The 20,064-nt window shown below is 33.4% G+C and overlaps 1 protein-coding gene across 1 annotated transcript in view; it reads left to right on the top strand.

Annotated features, from left to right (window-relative positions):
- The window catches only part of LOC149071135 (ribosome assembly protein METTL17, mitochondrial), a 32,359-nt gene extending 16,104 nt beyond the window's left edge, over positions 1 to 16,255 (top strand). Inside the window, exons 7-15 of the mRNA XM_089248213.1 lie at positions 1,699 to 1,793; positions 1,923 to 1,993; positions 3,042 to 3,149; positions 4,183 to 4,251; positions 6,159 to 6,212; positions 7,509 to 7,595; positions 10,412 to 10,478; positions 13,386 to 13,509; positions 16,113 to 16,255. Coding sequence (XP_089104339.1) covers positions 1,699 to 1,793; positions 1,923 to 1,993; positions 3,042 to 3,149; positions 4,183 to 4,251; positions 6,159 to 6,212; positions 7,509 to 7,595; positions 10,412 to 10,478; positions 13,386 to 13,509; positions 16,113 to 16,248 — 811 coding nt within the window. The 3' untranslated portion in view covers positions 16,249 to 16,255. The remainder of the gene's footprint in view (positions 1 to 1,698; positions 1,794 to 1,922; positions 1,994 to 3,041; positions 3,150 to 4,182; positions 4,252 to 6,158; positions 6,213 to 7,508; positions 7,596 to 10,411; positions 10,479 to 13,385; positions 13,510 to 16,112) is intronic.
- Positions 16,256 to 20,064: the final 3,809 nt, after the last annotated feature.

Genomic DNA, 20,064 nt, shown 5'->3' with positions numbered 1-20,064 from the left:
TTGTTCGAATAGAGAATCCCTGAAAAAAATACTCTTCCAGTCCTTAAAATTTCAGGCTGACCCCATTTTCTCAGGAAAAATATGGGGAATGAGGATTTCAAGTATGAAAAATTGGTAATTGTCGCCAAATATGATGCCAAAAGCATGCAAAGAGGCCAATTATTGCTAAAAAAATCAGGACAGCGAAAAATTCATCTCGAAAAAATGGGATATATATATATGGTCACCTATTGAAATAGAAAACCTGTTTCTAAAATCGTTTTCCCTTTCATTTCTAGTACGTTAACAATAATACCACTTATTGAAATTCATCTCTGCTAGTTGAACTGCTCAGTAGGGTGGATCGAAAAGTATAGGAAATATATATTTTTTCGAAATTACTTTTGGTGTGGGGTGGGAAAGTTGAGTCTTGGGTATATTAGTTTGCATAATTGTTTTTATTGAAATCTATTCATATCTGCTGGTGGCCCAAGCGCCCCAAAAATAGTTAAAAATTCACTTTTATGAAAACGTATTAAAAATTTTAAATTAATGAAAAATGTTTATAGATTTTGCATAGTATTCAGGTATTAAACTATAAACTTATAAATAATAATTTTATAATAATACATGCAAGTGTAAATTTAAAAATCAAAGCAATAAATCATAAAATTTATAAAAATTGAACTTATATAATGGCTTTTTTAATTGTATTAATTTGAAGAAATTTACATATTTCTTGATTTTGGAATGCTTCTTGGTATTAAAATGTTTGATATGGCTTCTTGATTTTATCCTATTCAATATGAAGCCGTGTCTCCTCCACACACACTTTCCAATGCCTAAGACACTAGGTGAAAGCATCTTTCAACTGCTTGGGTATGGCATGAATATTTTCACCATTCCTTCCAACTTTTACAATGGCTTCCAGATTTTATTATACTAAATAATTTTATACTTTTAATAATAAACAATAAATGATTTTTCATTCTCTGCCTATACCATTTTCCCTGCGGAATCGATTATTTAACTCTTTTTTTTTAAATTAAAAATTTGCATAAAAATCAATTTTTAGCAAATATTTAAGTGTCTTGGGGCACCGGAAGAAATTAATTGAAGTTGAAAAGGTTTTGCATTTATTATGCTAGTATGCTTAAAAGACAACTTTTGCACCCCAAGCCGATTCTTTTATCCACATTTCGATTTTTCAATCCACCCTACTACACAGTGTCCAAATTTGTCGCCAAAAGCTGGACATATGTGAAGTTAATCTGTGTGGAATGAAATATTTTTGATTGAATAATTTTAATCTGGCAGCAAGAGAAAATATGATATATACAGAAAACTGGCCATGTGAAGAGACACTGATTTTCCGGAAAGGAAAATTCATCTCTGCCCTCACAGGGATACAAACCCGGATCTCTCATACGCTGGATGAGTGCTCTACCTCTAAGTTATGAATGCAGATAGAATATTCCCTCCTTCATTAGCAAAATGTTGCTATTGTCCATCACAGGGAGCCATTCAGTAATAGTTCAAGTCCCAGTAGAGGCGAAGATAAATTTCCCTTTCCTAGGCATCAGTGTCTCTACACACAGCCAGTTTTTTGTATACATTGCATTAACAAAGGATAGGACGTTTTTCTCTATATAAGAGAGAATATGATTTAATATTTTGTTTTATTTATTTTTCACTCTATCTCTAAATTGTTTACAACAGGGTGGCATATGAATTCTGGGGTTCAATACTTCGAGAATATTTTTGTGTTGATGCCTCTGCTGAAATGAATACTTTGGCTGAGACGCTTCTGCAAGGTACTCTATTTCAAAATAAACATGTGGCATTTGCATATTTACCTTACAGTTGATTAAAAAAATATTAAATACGCTAATATATATATATATTAGTGCCATGCTTTATTGATTGTTATTGAATTTGCATAGGAGGTGAAACAGATAATCCAACTTTCTTGAAAGAACTTCATTTCCGCCAGTTTCTTCCAAGTTCCAGTGCAGTAAGTTACTTATTAAAACTTGTCAACGTGACTGACTCACTTACAGTGGTATTCAAATTATTTGCTCCACTACCATTCCCCTCATGCTAGCCATGATTCTTCTCAAAGATATAGTGCAGGTTATTTATTGTAAATTATTATACTTTCACTCATTTTATATTGGAGGCTCAAGCATTTCTGTAATGTTGTTGAAGAGCAAAACACCCAACATGAGACATGAGGGTAAGACAGTCGTTCATGGGATTAAGCTATGAATGCTACTCCTGTAGTAAACTGTAAAACACCAGTTTTTCTAACTATAAGTGAAGTGTAACGAGTGTCACGAGAGAGCTGAGAAGCTGTAGCACTCCTGTTATGCCTCGCTATAATCGACAAATGGCGATCTTCTCTGGCTGTCATGGCTCTTGGACGACCTTGCCCAGACTTTCTCTCAATGGATCCGGTATCTTGGAACTGTTTCCATAAGTTACACTCGACGCTGGGCGTTAAACTCTCTACAAATCTGGACTTGAGATTGGCCTGCTTCTAGCCTCCCCACAATTCGCCACCTCATTCCATCATCTAAACATTGGTGGTTACTCATTTTTACTGTTACAATTTGAAATTAACCGATTGCTGCAAAATAACACCAAGAAATTCGCCGAGGTGTGTTAGCGAACGAAATGCGTCTTAACTTACGCGCGCTTATGAAGCCTGTTTCTCTACTGGCTCCGCCTACACACACGTGTACGCTTACGTATTTGACGTACAAGATTTGCATTTTTGTCTAGAAGCAGTGGTTTTACATTCAGTTCAGTTCTTTTCATGAAATTTGATAAAATATGCAAATTCTCTTAATTTATTTCACCAGTGTATAATCTCTTGAATACCAAAAACCTGACCATTTTATGAGATTTGTAATTTTTATTAGAATTTAATTTGTATGAAGTTTATACTGAAATTTCGGTCATTATGCTGATTATCAAATATTACAAAAATTACCTGAATAAACAACAAATCTAGATTTTAAGAGCTTTCTTTGATCAAGTTTTGCAATTGATATTTATAGGTGAAATATGATCTTGTGGTGAGTGCTTTCTCTATGCTTGAGCTTCCTTCCATGAAAGAGAGGATGAAAGTCATAGACATCTTGTGGCAAAAAACTAATGACACTCTGGTAAAAATGCTTATTTTAGAAGTTTTCATTCTTTAAGTTCACAGATTTATGTTCAGGTTTTCATATTTTGTTTTTAACAATATCTGAAGTTATTCTTCAAAGAGTGAAGAGAGTGATGATAAATGTTGAGCAAACCAGCTGCAGAACAGTGAACAGAATAGCCATTTAAATTTGGCTTTAAACTGCTGATTCTAGTTTAACTAACTTGAAATGACCATGATAGGACAAGAGTGATCAAATGATGAATGTAAATTTATTGGGAAGGAGTTATAGGTGATCTATTTTACATTCTATAGGTAGTCAGTCAATGAAACTATCAAAGTAAAGATGTAACAATGGGTGGTACTAGATTTTTCATGCCGAGCATCTGAAAAGAAATTCTATAAATTATTCTCTGTATAAAGTAAAATATGAAAAGTGATCAGCAAAAGAAGAGGAATCAAAATTAATAAATAAGTTGGTGAAATTCCTGTCTTACTTTGCATGCTTTATATGAAAAGAACAAAAAGAAATTCAACATTCTGAAATAGTAGAAAAAAAATTTCGGGAAGGAATGCACTAGAGTTAAATTTTCTTCTCCTTTTTTTGATAAATTTTTGTTTTACGTTAGCACTAGAATAAATCACACAATTTTTATTCATTTGGGCCATTTTTTGGGAAGCACTGTGTAAGAATCTACATGCTATTTATTGAGGGAATTGAGAGATCCTTGGAAAAAATTTGAATTACGGAAAATAAAAATGCTCCACTTCTTGGACAATAGTTCAACTCATGATAAAGTAATTTATCATTACATAAAAAATATTTGTTTTTCTTTCTCTTCAGCATAATTTTATTATTTAAAAATATAGTTTGAAAATGGTAGCGGAAATGTTATATTTTCAAGTGTGAAAATAATTTTAAATGCTGGAAACACTTCAAAGATCTCATTGTAATAAACATTTATATAATTGGCACGTTAAAATACCTGGAGTGATAACAAATCTGTTATGAATAGGTATGGTGTTTTACACAGATTATATATACTTCACAGGTCATCATAGAAAATGGAGGAAACATTGGCTTCTCAATTATTCTTGATGCTAGGGATTACATATTACAGGTAATTGAATTCTCAACAGTAAAACTTGTCTCATTCTTGAAATGATCAACATAATTTTTTATGCCTTCAGACATACCAACATTGGCACTAAGCCTCTTACACAGTAATGATGAATTTTGAGCTTTGCCATATGGGGAGAGGGGTATATACTCCCTGGGACTACATAATCATAGTCCAATAATAAAAAAATCACTCACTTTTTTTTTAATTAAAAAGAAAGAATGTATTTATTGCACACACACATATACAACATATAATGAATAATACACATACATACAATGCAGACGCAATATACAAAAACATATATATTACCATTTATGTATTAGCCCAAGGGATTACATAATCCGTCCAGGTCATATTGATACTATAGTATATATTGGAGTTGACAACAGACCAATGGTGTATATAATTAAGATATAATATTCAGTCCTCACATTGCATTTGTAAAGAGAGAAAAAAGAGAAATGTGTATGTATAAGTTATATTGTTCAATTGCGTTGATTTTGTTTATTAGTAGTTTTTTTTAATTTGAAGTTTTTTTGTTTTTAAAAAAAAAATTTTTTAACAAATTTTTTGTTTGTTTGGGCATTGAGTAGTATGGTGGGTGAATCCAATATTGCCTTTATCTGATATGGAGATTAACAATGAGCCCTTCCGGAGGACAGATTTCACATATATTCCTTATACTTTTGAGATTGTTCGAAGTCCAATATTAGATACATTTTATTCACCCTATCATCATGCTCTGATGTCAGCCTGGATTACAAACTTATCATTCCTCTAACTTTATAATGATCACGTGTATGTAGGAGATACATAGAGGAAAGGGGGAGCGTAGGGGCATAGCCAGAAATTTCATTCGGGGTTGGGACCAAAGTGATAGAACAATAGATTTGGCCATCTTTTTCCCTTTTTTCGGTCATTTTCTCACATTTCAGAGGGGACCAGACCCCCCAAGTTCCCCCCCCCCCCGCTACGCCCTTGGGGAAGCGCCTATCTCCTACTTATGCATGCTTGAAAGGATGAATTTGTTCACCGACCCTTTTCAAGTCTGTGTTTGTCTTCTCCAAAACTCACATGCGTATATAAATTTGTTGCGTTAAAGATCAATGTGATTTTCAATAATAAAATGAGTAAAATACAGCACGAAACTCAAAGCCCTGAACTTTTTTTGCAAGAAAAAGAAGATATACCATTTTTTTTTAAGAGAAACCAATTTCTATAGTATTGAGAGTATCTTCTGTAGCTCCATAGTTGAATGTGGCCATCTGTAGAAACTATGGACAATTCGAAGCAGTTTGTAACTCTGCGTGTTCAAAGATATAAATAAACTAAGAGGGTACATGTGAGTTCCGTGACGAAAAAGAAATAACACAAATAACTAGTGAACTAATTTTGTTAGATTTATTTAAAGTTATATTAACAAAATCAGCAAACTTCTGTTGTTTTTAACACTTTAATGGCTTCAAAGCACATCATTTCAGCCTTTTCATAGCCATGTGGAGGTATCAGCTCATATGTGAAATTTTTCCTAAAATCAATCCAGCCCCTTTTTTTTATTTGTGGTAAGGTATGTTTTCGGCTGTACTCTCATAATTGAATTTGGGGTTTTTTACTCTACATTAATACAAGAACATACTATTTTTTTCATGCTATCTTTAGTTTCTCAAATTTATCCATTTTTAAATATTTTGTGGCAAATATCTATTTTTCCATCATTATGTGAAGAAAATCACGAGGCTTGCATATATCATTCAAAAAGTTGAACTACAGTAGCACCTCATTATATTGTTCATGTCAATTAAACGTTTAACGCTGTTCATATGCAGTAAAATACAGTACTATAACATCACATTGCTTATTTTCATTTGCTATGTGTGTGTGGTAATTTTTTTACCTCTTTTCAGCTGTCCGAGAATTCTAACGAAGGGTATAAAAATGAGGTTCACGTAGTGGCACCGGTAAGTATATTTGAGAGTTCGTTTTTGAATTTTGTTGTGGGCATGACACAATTCATTAGGAATTCCTTAAGAGGAATGTTTCTAAGATGCATGTATGATTTTAGTAGCTGTAGCCTTTTTTCATCTTTAAAATGTTTCGAGCATGAAGTTTTAGTGTTCCTGAAATTATCACCTACTTCTAAATCTGTTAATTATTTTTTCAACTTCTATAATTTTATGATAATTATAAGCTCTAAATGATGTTCAACATGTTAACCCTTCAATGCATGAATTTTTATTTTATCATGTTTAACCATGATAATCAGCATATTTTTGATATAAGAATTCACCAACAATTTCTGCAGACTATAAGAAAACTGGAAATTGTAGAACTTTAAGTGGAATAATTCATTATCAATCTTTTGTATCCCATCAACTATATCAGGGGTTCTTAACCTTTTGTGTGTTCCACTGATTTTTTGTGCCGATGTAATGTAGGCCATGGATCCTCCCGCACCCCCAGAACATCATTCAGTATATGCTAAAAAACGGGAATTACTTTTTTAAACAAATTTACTGACCTCTGGAAGGCTTCCTTAGGACCCCTGGTTAAAAACCTCTGTGCCCTCAAAATATAAATATTTTCCATTGTTCTGTAGTGAATATTCTTATGTGTTTTTCTATACAGAAGGGTTATTTTCACCTTTGTTATGTTAAATTCTTTCAGAGATTGTTCTGTAACATCTACCACTGTGAAGGCTGGTCAGGTTCCCAGGTTTGATAAATAACAAGACATTTTCCCTAACTAGGACCCCTTGAGGCAACCACCAATAGACACCTTCATTTCCAAAACTCGTTAATGGCAGTAAATTGCAATATAGCGATATGTCTGGAGTTGGTGAAATAGTCAGTCAACTTGTTCAAACACAGTTGTACATGCCACGCCATATTAGGATGAGCATAATGACCTTATAGTATATACAAACCCCCCCCCCCTTCATGTTGCTTTTTTTTTCCTCCCCTTGTTTTCATTGAAATGTATTTAATTTTTGTTCTCTGTTAGACTTCGAACATTCCACTTTTTGTAAATTTTATGAAGACAAAAAAACTTAATTTATTTAACTACTGCAACAAACTTTTAACATGATAATGATGCGTTGAGCAGGTTATTGTCTGTATCATATTTTAAATTTCCATTGCACATCAACAAATAATAAATGCAACCTTCCTCAAAGGTTTTAGTACATAATGAGATTTTTTTTTTCTTTTGAGTAATTTTTATGCTTATAAATGCATACTTTATTATTTTTTAATTAGTGCCCCCATGATTTGACTTGTCCACTGTTCGTCACAAAAAAGATTTGCCATTTTCCTGTTAGTTACCACCAATTTTATCCAAAAATAGTAAGTCACTTCTGTGCTTTTTGCTTACTTTTTTTCTATATTCTGTACCATGACTGGACAAATCTCGAAAAGCCAGAAAAAAGTTTTAGGTACCTTAAGTTTTTTACCTAAAGAAAAAGTCCAAAATATGTTCCTTTTGACTTTTTCAGGACATAATGACTCTTTCATGTTGGCATATATGCTGCTAATTTCAACATTTTGTGCTGTTCTCACAGCCTGTAATTTAGTAATTACACAAAGAAAATTTTTGGTGCCAATACCAATCTTTTAGTCGTCATGGCAACCTGGGATTTGTCCAGCCCTGTTTATACCATTGTATTTTAGATTGCCTTATGGCTATGAACTGAAGTTTTGCACTCTCCATACACTCACTTTATGATATTTATATATTGCATATTGATATATTGTTTGCATCAGATTTTTTGAATAAGGGACATGTTGGAATCAGAGTTTTTGAGATCTTCAGGTAGAACAGTAGCCTTTTTGCTGTAAAGAATACAGTGAAACCTGTGTATAGCGATAAACCTGCCTTTAATTATTATTATTATTTTTGTCTTGGCAGAATTCCTATTTACTCGATATAGTTTGAACCCTTGCCTACCACAATAATCACTTTTTAGGTGCCCCTGTCTGTAGCGATAATTTTACTTCTGTAGAAAGCAATTTGTAAATTATATCCCAATATTTTATCTTGGAATATGACACCCCTCATGGTCCAGAATACGACATAACAAAAGATTGCAGCACATGAGTGATAAGGAATGATTGCTGGGGAATTGGGGGGGGAGTAAAATGGGGCTAGCAATTGTAACGGGGATTGCTTCAGTCTCCGGATGAGCACTGTCGAACCCATGGCTGATTGAAAGATACAGCATTGTCACCATAGGCATACACAGAATTTTCTCGGGGGGGAGGGGGTGTTTCAACTTTCTTTCCTTCTCAAGGGGGGTTACATTTTTACTGGAAAATATCACTATATTCTCGACTTGAGGGTAAACAAAGTAACATAAACCTGTCTACTTTGGTGCACAGGTCAGGTTACGACTGGTTCATTGGTAGAGGTTAGAACTATAATTGCCTACATTTTTGTGGCTTCCACCATTACTTTTTTTACTCTTCTTACATGGGTGTTGTTGTTGGTGCTTTTTGTTGTTTCATTTCATTTTAAATTTTATTTGAGTCTTAATTTATCATGAAGGATATTTTAAGAGGTAACTTGTTTTCTTATCTCTACATCATTTCTTTTGAGTTAATTTACCATATTAAAGCCATGAATCTACTGTGATGGCGCAGCTTAAAACATTGATATTTGAATAAAAGTTAAAAATAATTTCGGAAATCGATCAAGGATCAAAGCAAGTTGATGCTGCTGATGGAGATGAATCAATAAGTGCCATAAAATTAGTTAGTACTACTACATATATGTTATATTATATGCACATGCATTACACCTACATAAACATTGGATACGAAAATGTTCAAACTTTCTGCAACAATATCCTGTTTAAAACAATAGCTTTTCTAGGTCCCTTCAGTATTATTATAGACAGATTTTACTGTATATTGTTAGTGTTGAAATTTTATTTTTTTGAAATAACCATACAAAATTTGTGATAGAGAATATGTTTTAAAGATTCTCATCGAGTTACCAGAGTCTTTTTGGTGTAGTCTAGTTTCAAGCAATATATTCCAAACTATATTTTTATCTGAGGATGATATCACTCTCCACTATCCATACAAAGATTTTTAGCTGTTAAAAACCTTCATACTATATTTTTACTCTCTGATAGTGTAGCGACTTACAGCAGTGCTCAAAAGTATTTTGAGAACAACAAATATACAGTCAATTCTTGATAATCTGAACTCTGATAACTCAGATATCTGTTAAGTCGAAGTTTCCACTCAGCCCCCAAAACTTTTTTCGTATTTTAAATTTAATTTATGTTACATTTTCCCCTTAACGCAAAGTGTTCTTCCTTTAAGTCAGAGTTTTTGAGAATGAGAGGAATTTAGAAAATAGCATTTAGCCTCCTAGTGAGAAACCATGGGTGTAGCATTCAAAATGCAAAGCCAATTGTCAATTTTTTTAAAGTGTGTGGATTCTTTGGGATCAAAATTTATCAAGTATGGATCATTCGTGGGAATGGGATGATTCCAGCATGGATGAATGCAAAGATGATTCTTGTTTTTGTCCTTCTTCTTCGAACAAAGTGACTTTGACCACTAGTGTAGTGCAACGATTAATGAAGAGTGCTGTTGTTGTGAGATTTAATTTTCAATGTTGACACAAATTTGTTTGTCTGCTTGCAGAAGGACTTTCTTACAAAAGAAGGACAAAGAGAGACAGTCAAATATCTCTGCATTTTTTGACAGAAAATGATCTTGTTTACATTTTGATTATAATTTATTTTATTTATACAAATATCATGTATGCATCCATTTCCATAATAAATAGTACGTATGTCTAGTTTATTTCTGAATATTCTCATTCAGTTGTTAAATATGATTGCATTAAAATAACATCTTTGCGAATTTATTCATCTGCAATAGTTTGATATGTTTTACTAATGTGATATTCATAAATACTACTGCTAGTTTAATAAATCGTTCTTTTCCCCACTCTGAAATCGGAATTTATAATAAATCGAACTGACAGTAATTTTTATTGGCAATTTTTTTGTTGGCTGCTACTCATTCGACTTGACTTTATATTGATGATAAAATTAGCAACCCTGTTTGATCATTGATTTGTGAAAATATGCACAAGAATATTTGTTTTAGTTATTAAACAAATATTGTTAAATTTTTATTCCTAGGACTCTGGCAACATTAAAAAAACATACATCGCGTATGTGGTTCTCAGGAAAGGAAAAAGAAAAGAAGGTAAATTTCATTAATGTTTATACAAATACAAATACAAATACAACGCCACAACAGGCAAATTGCCCAACGAGGTGGCTGACTTAAGAACATCATGGATCCCCGAGCCCCTAACTACTACACCACACATGCACCCCCCCCCCCCCCGGAACCCCCCAACGAATCGGTAAATGCGGGAATGTGCGTGTACGTGTTGTGCAACCTGACGTATAGTATGTTTCTGTGTAATGCTTGTTATGTGTAGTGCTGTCATCTGCCCCCAGTTTTACTAACTATGAGTGAAGTGTTATGATTGAATGATTTATCGTTGTAGGACTGTTGCTCTCTGTGGCGAGACTTTTTAACGGGGAGATCGGCTCGCATTTGCGCCTTGAAGTTGGGAACCACAGAAAACCAACTTCAGCCGACCACCACTGTGGGGTTCGAACCCGGATCCTCGCATCACGAGTCCGGCACTATAACCACTCGACCACCACAGCGGCCTAAGCCGCTGTGGTGGTCGAGTCGCTGGTCGGTGGTCGCTGTGGTGAACCGCACAGCTTATCTACCTAACATGTCAAAAAAATGTAAATATTTTTTTCATGTCCTTTCTGTGTGTTGCCCCATATGATGATTTTAAAAAATGAGTATTGATGCGTGTATTGATATGATTGGGGTAAGATTATTCAGTGACTGCCCTAAATGACAGTTTCCTTTGTTTTTTGTTTGTGGCCAACATATTGTTAGATTTCACGAATTATTTTTCTATGTTTTCACCAAATGGTAGCTAAAACCTCAGTAGTTAATATTCACATAATTTAATTAATATATATATAGATATATTTAACTATAACTTCAGAATTCAGAACTTTCTCTTTTACTTACACATTACTGATTTGTTGCAGAATTCATGACAAATGCAGAAGTCAATGGTACAGGACAGTTTTTAAAAATATAATTTGTATAATGGAGCAAAGTCCTCAGAAACAAGTTGCTTTCTTTTGTATAGGGTGGTATGATCCGAATAGCGCTATGCAATCGTGTGAGCATCGTGATGGCCTTGCATCGTAAACGTGTGGGTTGGATCCTTACAGGCAGCACAGTGATGGTTGGCTGAAGTATGATAGAACTTAGTTAATTCGAATTTCGGATAATTCAAACTTTTACGAATTCCCCTTAATTTTTCTAATTTAATGGTCAAATTTCTTGTTTAATTTAAATTTTTTTCAAATTTTTCTGGATAATTCAAAGTGGATGGAAAAAAAATCATGATTTTTGTATGAGAAAATTTAGTTTGGAAAAGTTCTACAAGAAGCTTGACTTTTCTCTAAGCAACAAATTTTTAAAGGCTAATAAAAATGTGAAAATTCTGTTTTCCTCTACTCTTTCTTTTTTTTTAATTTAATGCCCATTTTAACATTGTTCAGCTGGAGTGTATCGAGACTATGTTACTGATTATGCTTTTCTACCAATAGACCAAAGTGTACCACTCAAAATTTGAATCTTTTTGTTGTCAGTAAGAGTACAGAAAGTATCGGAAAGTTCTGATTGTAATACATGTATGAAAGTATGTTTCCTTGATAGCATAAGAATTGATAAGCAAAATTTGGGAAACAGTTTCATTACAGATGATCATGAATTCTTTCCGTAAATCAGGCTTTCAATATGATCAAGAATTCTGGAGTAATACTGATTATAGAACAGTGGAATAATGTAGCAGTTATTATAATTATAAATTATTAGAATTTTGAAACAGAGTTTTGTAACTGACGATAAAAATGTAATAATGATAATTTAATTATTATCCTATGTGAATGTTGATGGTTAAGTTTTAATTTGCAGTCATTTTACAAATTCAGGATAGATTAATTGGATAATTTGGACTTTTTTCCAGTTACTTTGGACTTTAAATTAACCAAGTTGGGCTGTGTATTTTTTGTAGTTTGCCAACTCTTGGAGGCACAAATGCAAGCCATTCATCCTTCTAAAACTAGACACAGCGAGTAACAAGCCTAACAACATTTAAATGCACACAAAAAATTATTCAGATTTATTGACTGTTTCAAATTTGGAAGATCGATGGTGGCAATGGATATAAACTATGCACCAAACTTGCATATATGTACTAAAATTACTTAACCATACATGCACCTTGTAAACAATCATCTAAGGAATTTTTAACAAATCAGTTGATTCAGGAAAATGTGTATGGACGCAGTGCCCACCCGGGGCCTCACAAAAAAGAGAATTAGTTGAAATTTTGGAGAATTTGCCTGGTACGGCATCAAAAAAATCACTTGGCCCAAAAGCCCATGGTGTTCTTAAGACGGCCCTGTGTGGGTGCATACATGGCCCTAATGTATTTAAGTAATCAAAGTTATGTGTGTTCTGTATTTTAGTGGTGTTGCCATCTGTCTTTCACATTTTAAAGTGAAAATGGCAGGTGCCCGAATTTCTGTGTTATTTAAGTATCCTGTTGAAAGTCTGCCTGCTCTCTGTGGAGAGACTTTTTTAGTTAGGTTCCACAAGTCTATTTCAGGCACAACCAACCAGTGATTGATCACAGCTCCGGTGAACTATCCAGTAATGATTTACAGCCAGCTACCTATTATAGAGATTTACAATGATGGGGCAATTTCGATTTCCACTTATTGTACCCCTTTGTTAAAACTTATTCATCACAGTGTTATGTGGGCAGCAGCACTGCATGTGTCAAACATTGAACTTTGTTTGGCTGAAGTTTTTTCAGTGCTCCCAGCAATGGATAAACAATGTGTGAGTGATCAACAAATAATTTTGCTGTAAGAATCCTTGAATCGTAAAGTTTGGTCAAGGTACATACGTTTAGTGGCTAAAGTTTCACAACAAAAATGTGCTTATATTTTTACTGTATAGAAAAAAAATTAAATTTATAAATTTTTTAAATTACAGATAAAATTTGTTGGCCGCGTATCAACAGACCTGTATTGAGGAGATCCAAGCAAGCTCATTGCGGTTTGTGTTGTCCTGATGGAAAATATCATGAAATTATATTTACAAAGGGAAAACATGGCAGGTTTGTATGAATTTTTTTTAATGTTGATTCCAAGTCATCAAGTGTGAAAAAACAGAATTACAATTTGAAGAAAGGAACATCTTTGGTTTACCATATGCTTTCCAATATTTTGATTGATATTTATTATGTCACACATTTTTTGCAAATATCTTGTTTCATGTTCGATGATTATTACACTATCCACTGATTCCCTTCCCCCCCCCCCTCCCATTTTGTTAGCTCAGAATTTAATTAGAAATAGTCTAAAAGTTTTTTTGGAAGTAAACATTACCTGAATAAATAATAAAGTGGTAATTTTTGTTATACCATGTGAAAAAAATCATTTTTAATTACATCAAATAATACATTTTTTTGTTTTTTTCTAACAAAGCTTACTTAAATTGAAGGGCTTGCAGCAAGAATGGGTTAGCTCCATTTTTCCTTCATTGGGCCAAGAGGCAGTTGGTTTCACCCATTTCTTACTCAAATGTCACGTTTATCTTAGCCTTATCGTAATTGAGAAACACACAAACTAACTGCTGAAGTTACATTTGTCTTGTGCCAAACAAAGGAAAAAAATTTATTACGAGATTTTTGTAAAGTAGACTTGATTTAAAAGTGCTAAAAATAGGGAAAACTCCTTCTTCCTGCAAGCTCTTCAATGATGGCTTGCCTTGTGAACAAATACAAAGGCCACAACAGGCAAATCACCTAATGAGATGGCTGAAAAAATTATGCCCATAAAAAACATGGATTTTAAATATCCAATACACGAGTGTGCATCACCAAAAATAATAATTAATACATAATATACAGCCCATAAAAAAGATTATAGTTGTCATATCTAAGTATGGATATCTTCTTGATTTATCCCACTATGTCTATTATACTTTTTAAATATCTCTCTCTCTCTTAATTGTGTTAGAATTCACCCCGGAGGTGAACTAACCACTATTAACAACCCTATTAGTGAAAAACTCTCTGTGACACTACAACTTCGAATTGTCCCTTACTAAACGATACTGGTGTCCCCTTGTCAAAGCAGTTGATTGACGATATATTAATAACTCATGGTCCATCCTATTGAAAATTTTCAATCGTACGTCAATCATATCCCCAACACCCACGTTCCTCCAATGTAGACATATTCAAGAAAAATGAAATAAAGTATAGTTATTTTGAAAATTGTGTAACTGAGTGATTTCATCTGGAAATCATGTTATTGTAAGGGACCCGTGTGCTTATAAAGGGAAGCACGGAATTGTAATTGCTTACATTTTCTACACTTCATAAGTAATTTTTCAGGGGCTCAATCACATTTCCTATATCATTGCCATTTCATAGTGATATTTTGCATTCAGTGTTTCCTGGCTACCATTTCTTATTTCAAATGCTTTCTATTCAAATATCAAAGCTGTCTATTACAGTTTATTTAATATTTCACTCTCCTCTGTGCGAAACACATAGTATAAGCCTGATTTTTTTTTACTACAGTGAAACCTTGCTACAATGTGATTTCCAATATAACAATAAATCCCTGTACAATGATATTTTTCAAATCTTATTTGTAATTGCCTATTGTCTAATGTTAAACACCTCTCAATACAACAATATCTATGCTATGGTAAATCGCTCTCTAACAACATTTTTTTTTAAAGATTTTGAAACTGCTAGAATGATATTTTTCATATTTTGTTTAAAATCACCTTCACTAAATCATAATTTTGTGTGTAGTACACGAAAATGTTGTGGAGTAAACCACTTTACACTGGAGGAACAACTGAGTGAATTTTATTATTCTACTGGTCAATAATAATTTTTTGTTGCGAATAAATAACTTATATAAATGCATTTTATGGTGGTACTAATAACACAGATTCAGAAAAGATGCCAACAACAGCATAAATTTGGTGGCGACTGATAATGCCACCTCTCGATATAACAATAACCTCTCTACAATGATATTGTTTCTTAGTATGCAGAGTATCATTGCATTGAGGTTTGACTGTATTTCAATATGTGTTGGAGCAATCATGAAAGCACTGAATCTATTTAATGAGCAATTGTTTTGACTCCCTGTTTATCTGTCCATAGTCACACTAGCAAACTACTGTGATGAGGGCGTGGTAAACACGCAAAAAAAAAAAAAATTGTTGATTTTACGCCTATGTTTACAATTTTCTAGAAGTGTTATTTTCTTGCGTTATGATTTGAAGGAATGTTGTAGCAATTAGAAAAAAAAATTCATCTGCAGAAGGCAAAGGTGTCATAGTGTCTTTAGCACTGCTGAAATTCTCCTAAGATCACAATGTGTGATAAACCAGAAAATGTTTGGGAATTGAAGCTTTACCCATTCGTTAGAAATTCTGTACAGGAATATGGATATGCAGTTTAGCAGTAGTAGTTTTACTCGATTTGGTTCAATGTATTGATGCCATAATTGTCAGTTTTTCCCCCCATATGTGACAAGTTTTTGGGCAACTTTTTTTTCCCCCAGTGGAAGATGTCAGCCTGAATATGATTATACCCAGTTATTTACTCCTAAAAATGATCAGAAGCTCTTATGTCTTTATTTCATGATACCATGATTCTTAATTACTTAGTTTTTTTTTCAACTATTACAGACACGCTTATAGATGTGCTCGACAAAGTTCTCATGGAGACTTCTTACCATTTTCCATCACAGATCAAGATCTTTCAGAAGAGCAAAATGAATTACCAGATGTAAAGACAGAAAATGTAGAAAATGTTTATGAATAAAATTTTCAAACAAAAAACTTTTCAGATGTACAAATATTTTTTGATTTATTTGTATTTTTCAATTTCATCAAATATTAATTTGATGATTGTGAGATAAGAATTCATTAATAAGAGGGACTAAATAACTCATTTTGTTGCTGTAAAATTTACATAATAGTCTGTAGTGATTTGAAAAATATACAGGCAGGATGTCCCATAACTCTACCAGCCAAAATAAGAAGTGGATGATAGTATATGTCTAGACACACACACACAATTCTTGCAATGCAACCCATCCATTTGAGGAATATGCACGGTATCCCAATTCAAAAGTCACCAGAATATGGCAACTCTGCTCAAATCATGAAAAGCGAGAGGGAAATTCCTTACAATCACAGAAAATTATTTTTAATTCCTTTTCTTCCATCTAGCACATAGTTTCTCAACGTTTTTTGTCCCATTGCCTCCTTCTTCAGAAATTTTTTTTCTTCCATCGCCCCCCAATGCAATCTTACCCATAGGATCCTATGTTATATCCGTAGCTTCTACTGCCCCCCCCCCCTGGAACATTCCATCGGCCCACGGTGGGAATCACTGATCTAATAGTATAATGTGTGATGTATGAAGGGTTCAAAGTGTTGACTGGAATTTCCTGAAGCTTATGTTGATGAATTTTGACAGAAGAAATTCGCATGAATGAGTTGCTATACTTCGTACTTAATTCCAGAAATTTTGAAAATCAATGATTTTAATGTTTGTAGCAAACTAGAACATCAGCTACCCCACACCAACTCGTGTCATATTGCCATACAGCAATTTACTACCAATCCTGTTGGTTCGGGAATAAAGGCATCATCTATCGGTGGTTGCCTTGGATTCACTTTGTAAAGAACTTGTTATGTATGTTTCCCCAGTATCGGGCGTGATGACAACGTTCATGGTACAGGGGGTCCCAGCTTGTGTATGTGGGTGGGAACTACGGTAACGATACAAATGAATGAATAATACATGCCATGTTCAGGCTTGTGAACTGGTTTTGTTGGTGATCTCAATGACGCTGACATCGCACAGTGTATTCTGGCAATCTAGGGGGGACAAAATTAAATTTTCGACTGATCTGAAAAGGGCTAAACATATTTCTTGATAACAGAATGTTCCCACATTGTAGAAACATGGTTAGTGTCTTTTTTAATCATGCACAGTTCTGATCAAGTATGTCTAAACATTCCTGTTCCAAAACATGCATCTCGCACGGCTTCGTGACCCACTTCATTCCGTCAACTTTGCTTGACCAGTATATATCACACATTTTCTTTTCGGCTGTTTTTGTTCAATGGTAATAATTCAAATCCTTTTTTGATTGAAAAGTTTTTCAAAATTGCTTGTAATTAATTAACCCAAGGTTACTTTGTAAAGTAAGTAACTTTTTATCACATAAATTATTATTTTTTCTAATTTCTTTTAAGATTTTAGCATATAATTAAGCATTATTGAGTGCTCTGACAATATACAAGTTATAGTTAATATGTTTGACTAATTAAAACTTCAAAAACCTGCAGACTAAAATAATTCTCTAGATGGGTTTACAAATTACTCTCATACTTCATTGTTTGGCATATGGGTAGGAAACAAGAACATTGCAAGATTTGAAGCCATTTTATTTTGGGAGACATTGGCAATACAGATATTTGTAAGGCATCAACGGAAAATTTTAAAAAAGTATGTTTGAAATATTTTTGTTTGGCAATTGAAAAACTGTGGCAAAAAGTTACAAGATACAGGGACAATTTCTTAAAGATTATTCATCATAGCTTGATGAAAATAAATTGTGAAGAATTATTTATGCTGAAAATTTTTATTTGAAGCTGCTCCAGGTCCATCACAAAAAAAAAATATGCCAATAAAAGACCTAGAATACCCAATAAGGTCTTAACCGACTGTGTTCCTAGAGCGATGTCGCGAAAAGTTAAACCTTTTCTGAACTGTACGAGCCCAGAAGAATTTTGCGTAACTATTGAAGTAACACTGAGAAAAGTTGATACAAGTGATTCATTGACTATAGTGAAATAACTCTAAATGCCTTTCCAAACAGGAACTATGATCAAGAATGTCCACAGATTAATTCTTCAAACGTCATCTTCATTATCAGCAGATCAAGAGCTTGCTTTGAGATAATGGATATTAATCTTTCAACGCATGAGTTGTAAGGCCCGTGATACACATGGCACTAAGCAGCATGGAAACATGCTACTTTTGTGTTATTTGGTAGCATGTGTATCACAGATTTAAACGCTTATGCCAGCAAGCAAGAGACTTTAAGCGTGAACTCTATCCTGCATATTACAGAAATCAAAATTGTTATGTGTCAAAATAACAGATATCAGCAGAAATCCCACTCATCATTCAGATGAATCCCAATCAAATCCAGATTAATCGAACAGGCTTCAGTGCAGGCTTTTTCCCATCATTTTTATTAGCATTTTTTTAATACTTATTTGTTTGCATGAATTTTTTTTACAATTATTTGTAATTTTCGGCACAAGATATGGTGGAATGAACGCTAAATGTAATTTGTATTACATGTTTACCTTCATGCAACAAAGCATTGGTTAAACTTTAAGGAGCTAACACATGTATATCTGCATTTCATGAAAAAAATTACTGCATCTTATAATGTTTATTGCAATTTCACTGTAATTTATGAGATAAGCTAAATATTACTGATCATATATATGTATTCATGAATTATACAAGAGATAAGACCAACAAAAATTGATCGATGGAAAAATTTATAGACCTTCATCCAGCAGTGGATTGAAAATGGTTGTTGATGATATCGGGATTTCTTAACATTTTTTTAGCAGCAGCAACCCAAAGTCACCAACACTATTGACTTTACGACCCATCGCTCTATATCAGATATAAAAATGCTTAATGTAAACATTACTTATTAACAAAATGTTCGGTTTGACCCATAGGTTAAAAACCCCTGCCTAGACGGTGAAAATAACACACTGTGTATCAGTGGGGAAAGAATCTGGAAAATGACTTAACTAGGATATTATTCAAGGCTTTATGCATCCATGGCCATACCCAGGAATGAATCATGGTAAGAGGAAAAGGTAGACACATATACGCTTTAGAGGAGATATTCCTCTCCTAAAAAATTTAAAAGAAATGTATGATGGTCACAAATGAAGATGAAAAAAGGGGCGATGCTTGGTCACTTATATGAAAATGAAAAGTATTCTCTTGATGAGTGTGTGAAAAATTAGAGACAAAATTTAAGTAAAATGCAAGCAAAATTTAGAAATTAAAACATTTATATTTAATTATATATTATTCCAAAGTTTTTATGCTTTCAATAGGGTTGTGTGAGCAAAAATCAGACCAATTCTCAATCTCTGGATGTTTATTATTGAAGGTGCAGTCACGGATATGTGTAAAATATGAGATCATGTGAAGAAAAAATGGACAGAATATTCAGCAACCTTACATATGGCACAATCTGGGCTATCTTGCTCTTTTAGGAAATGAAGATAAAAATTAAGAGGAGAGCTCTGTCAACAATAAGTTTGTAGAAAAGGTTTTTAAATCTTCTAGATGTGGAAAGATGAGAATATTTAGTGCAGCACTTGTAAAAGATGAAAAAATTAGGGAGTGCACACTGAAGGGAATATTGTAGGAATGGTGAATATCTCTCCGAGCATGAAATCAAGCATCTGTCTTTAAGGTTTAAAGGAGCACTATGGCCCCCACAAGGTTTGGGCTGGCAGAGATATATATATATAGAGGACAAACCTCTGTCTTTTTTTACACTATAAATTCACTATGGGG

Source organism: Pholcus phalangioides, unplaced genomic scaffold, assembly GCF_987345545.1.
Source record: "Pholcus phalangioides strain wild (caught in Gottingen) unplaced genomic scaffold, Ppha-v1.0 ptg000019l_1, whole genome shotgun sequence".
Lineage (NCBI taxonomy): Eukaryota > Metazoa > Arthropoda > Arachnida > Araneae > Pholcidae > Pholcus > Pholcus phalangioides.
Note: the sequence above shows the minus strand (reverse complement) of the source record. Positions and strands in the feature narration are given on the sequence as shown.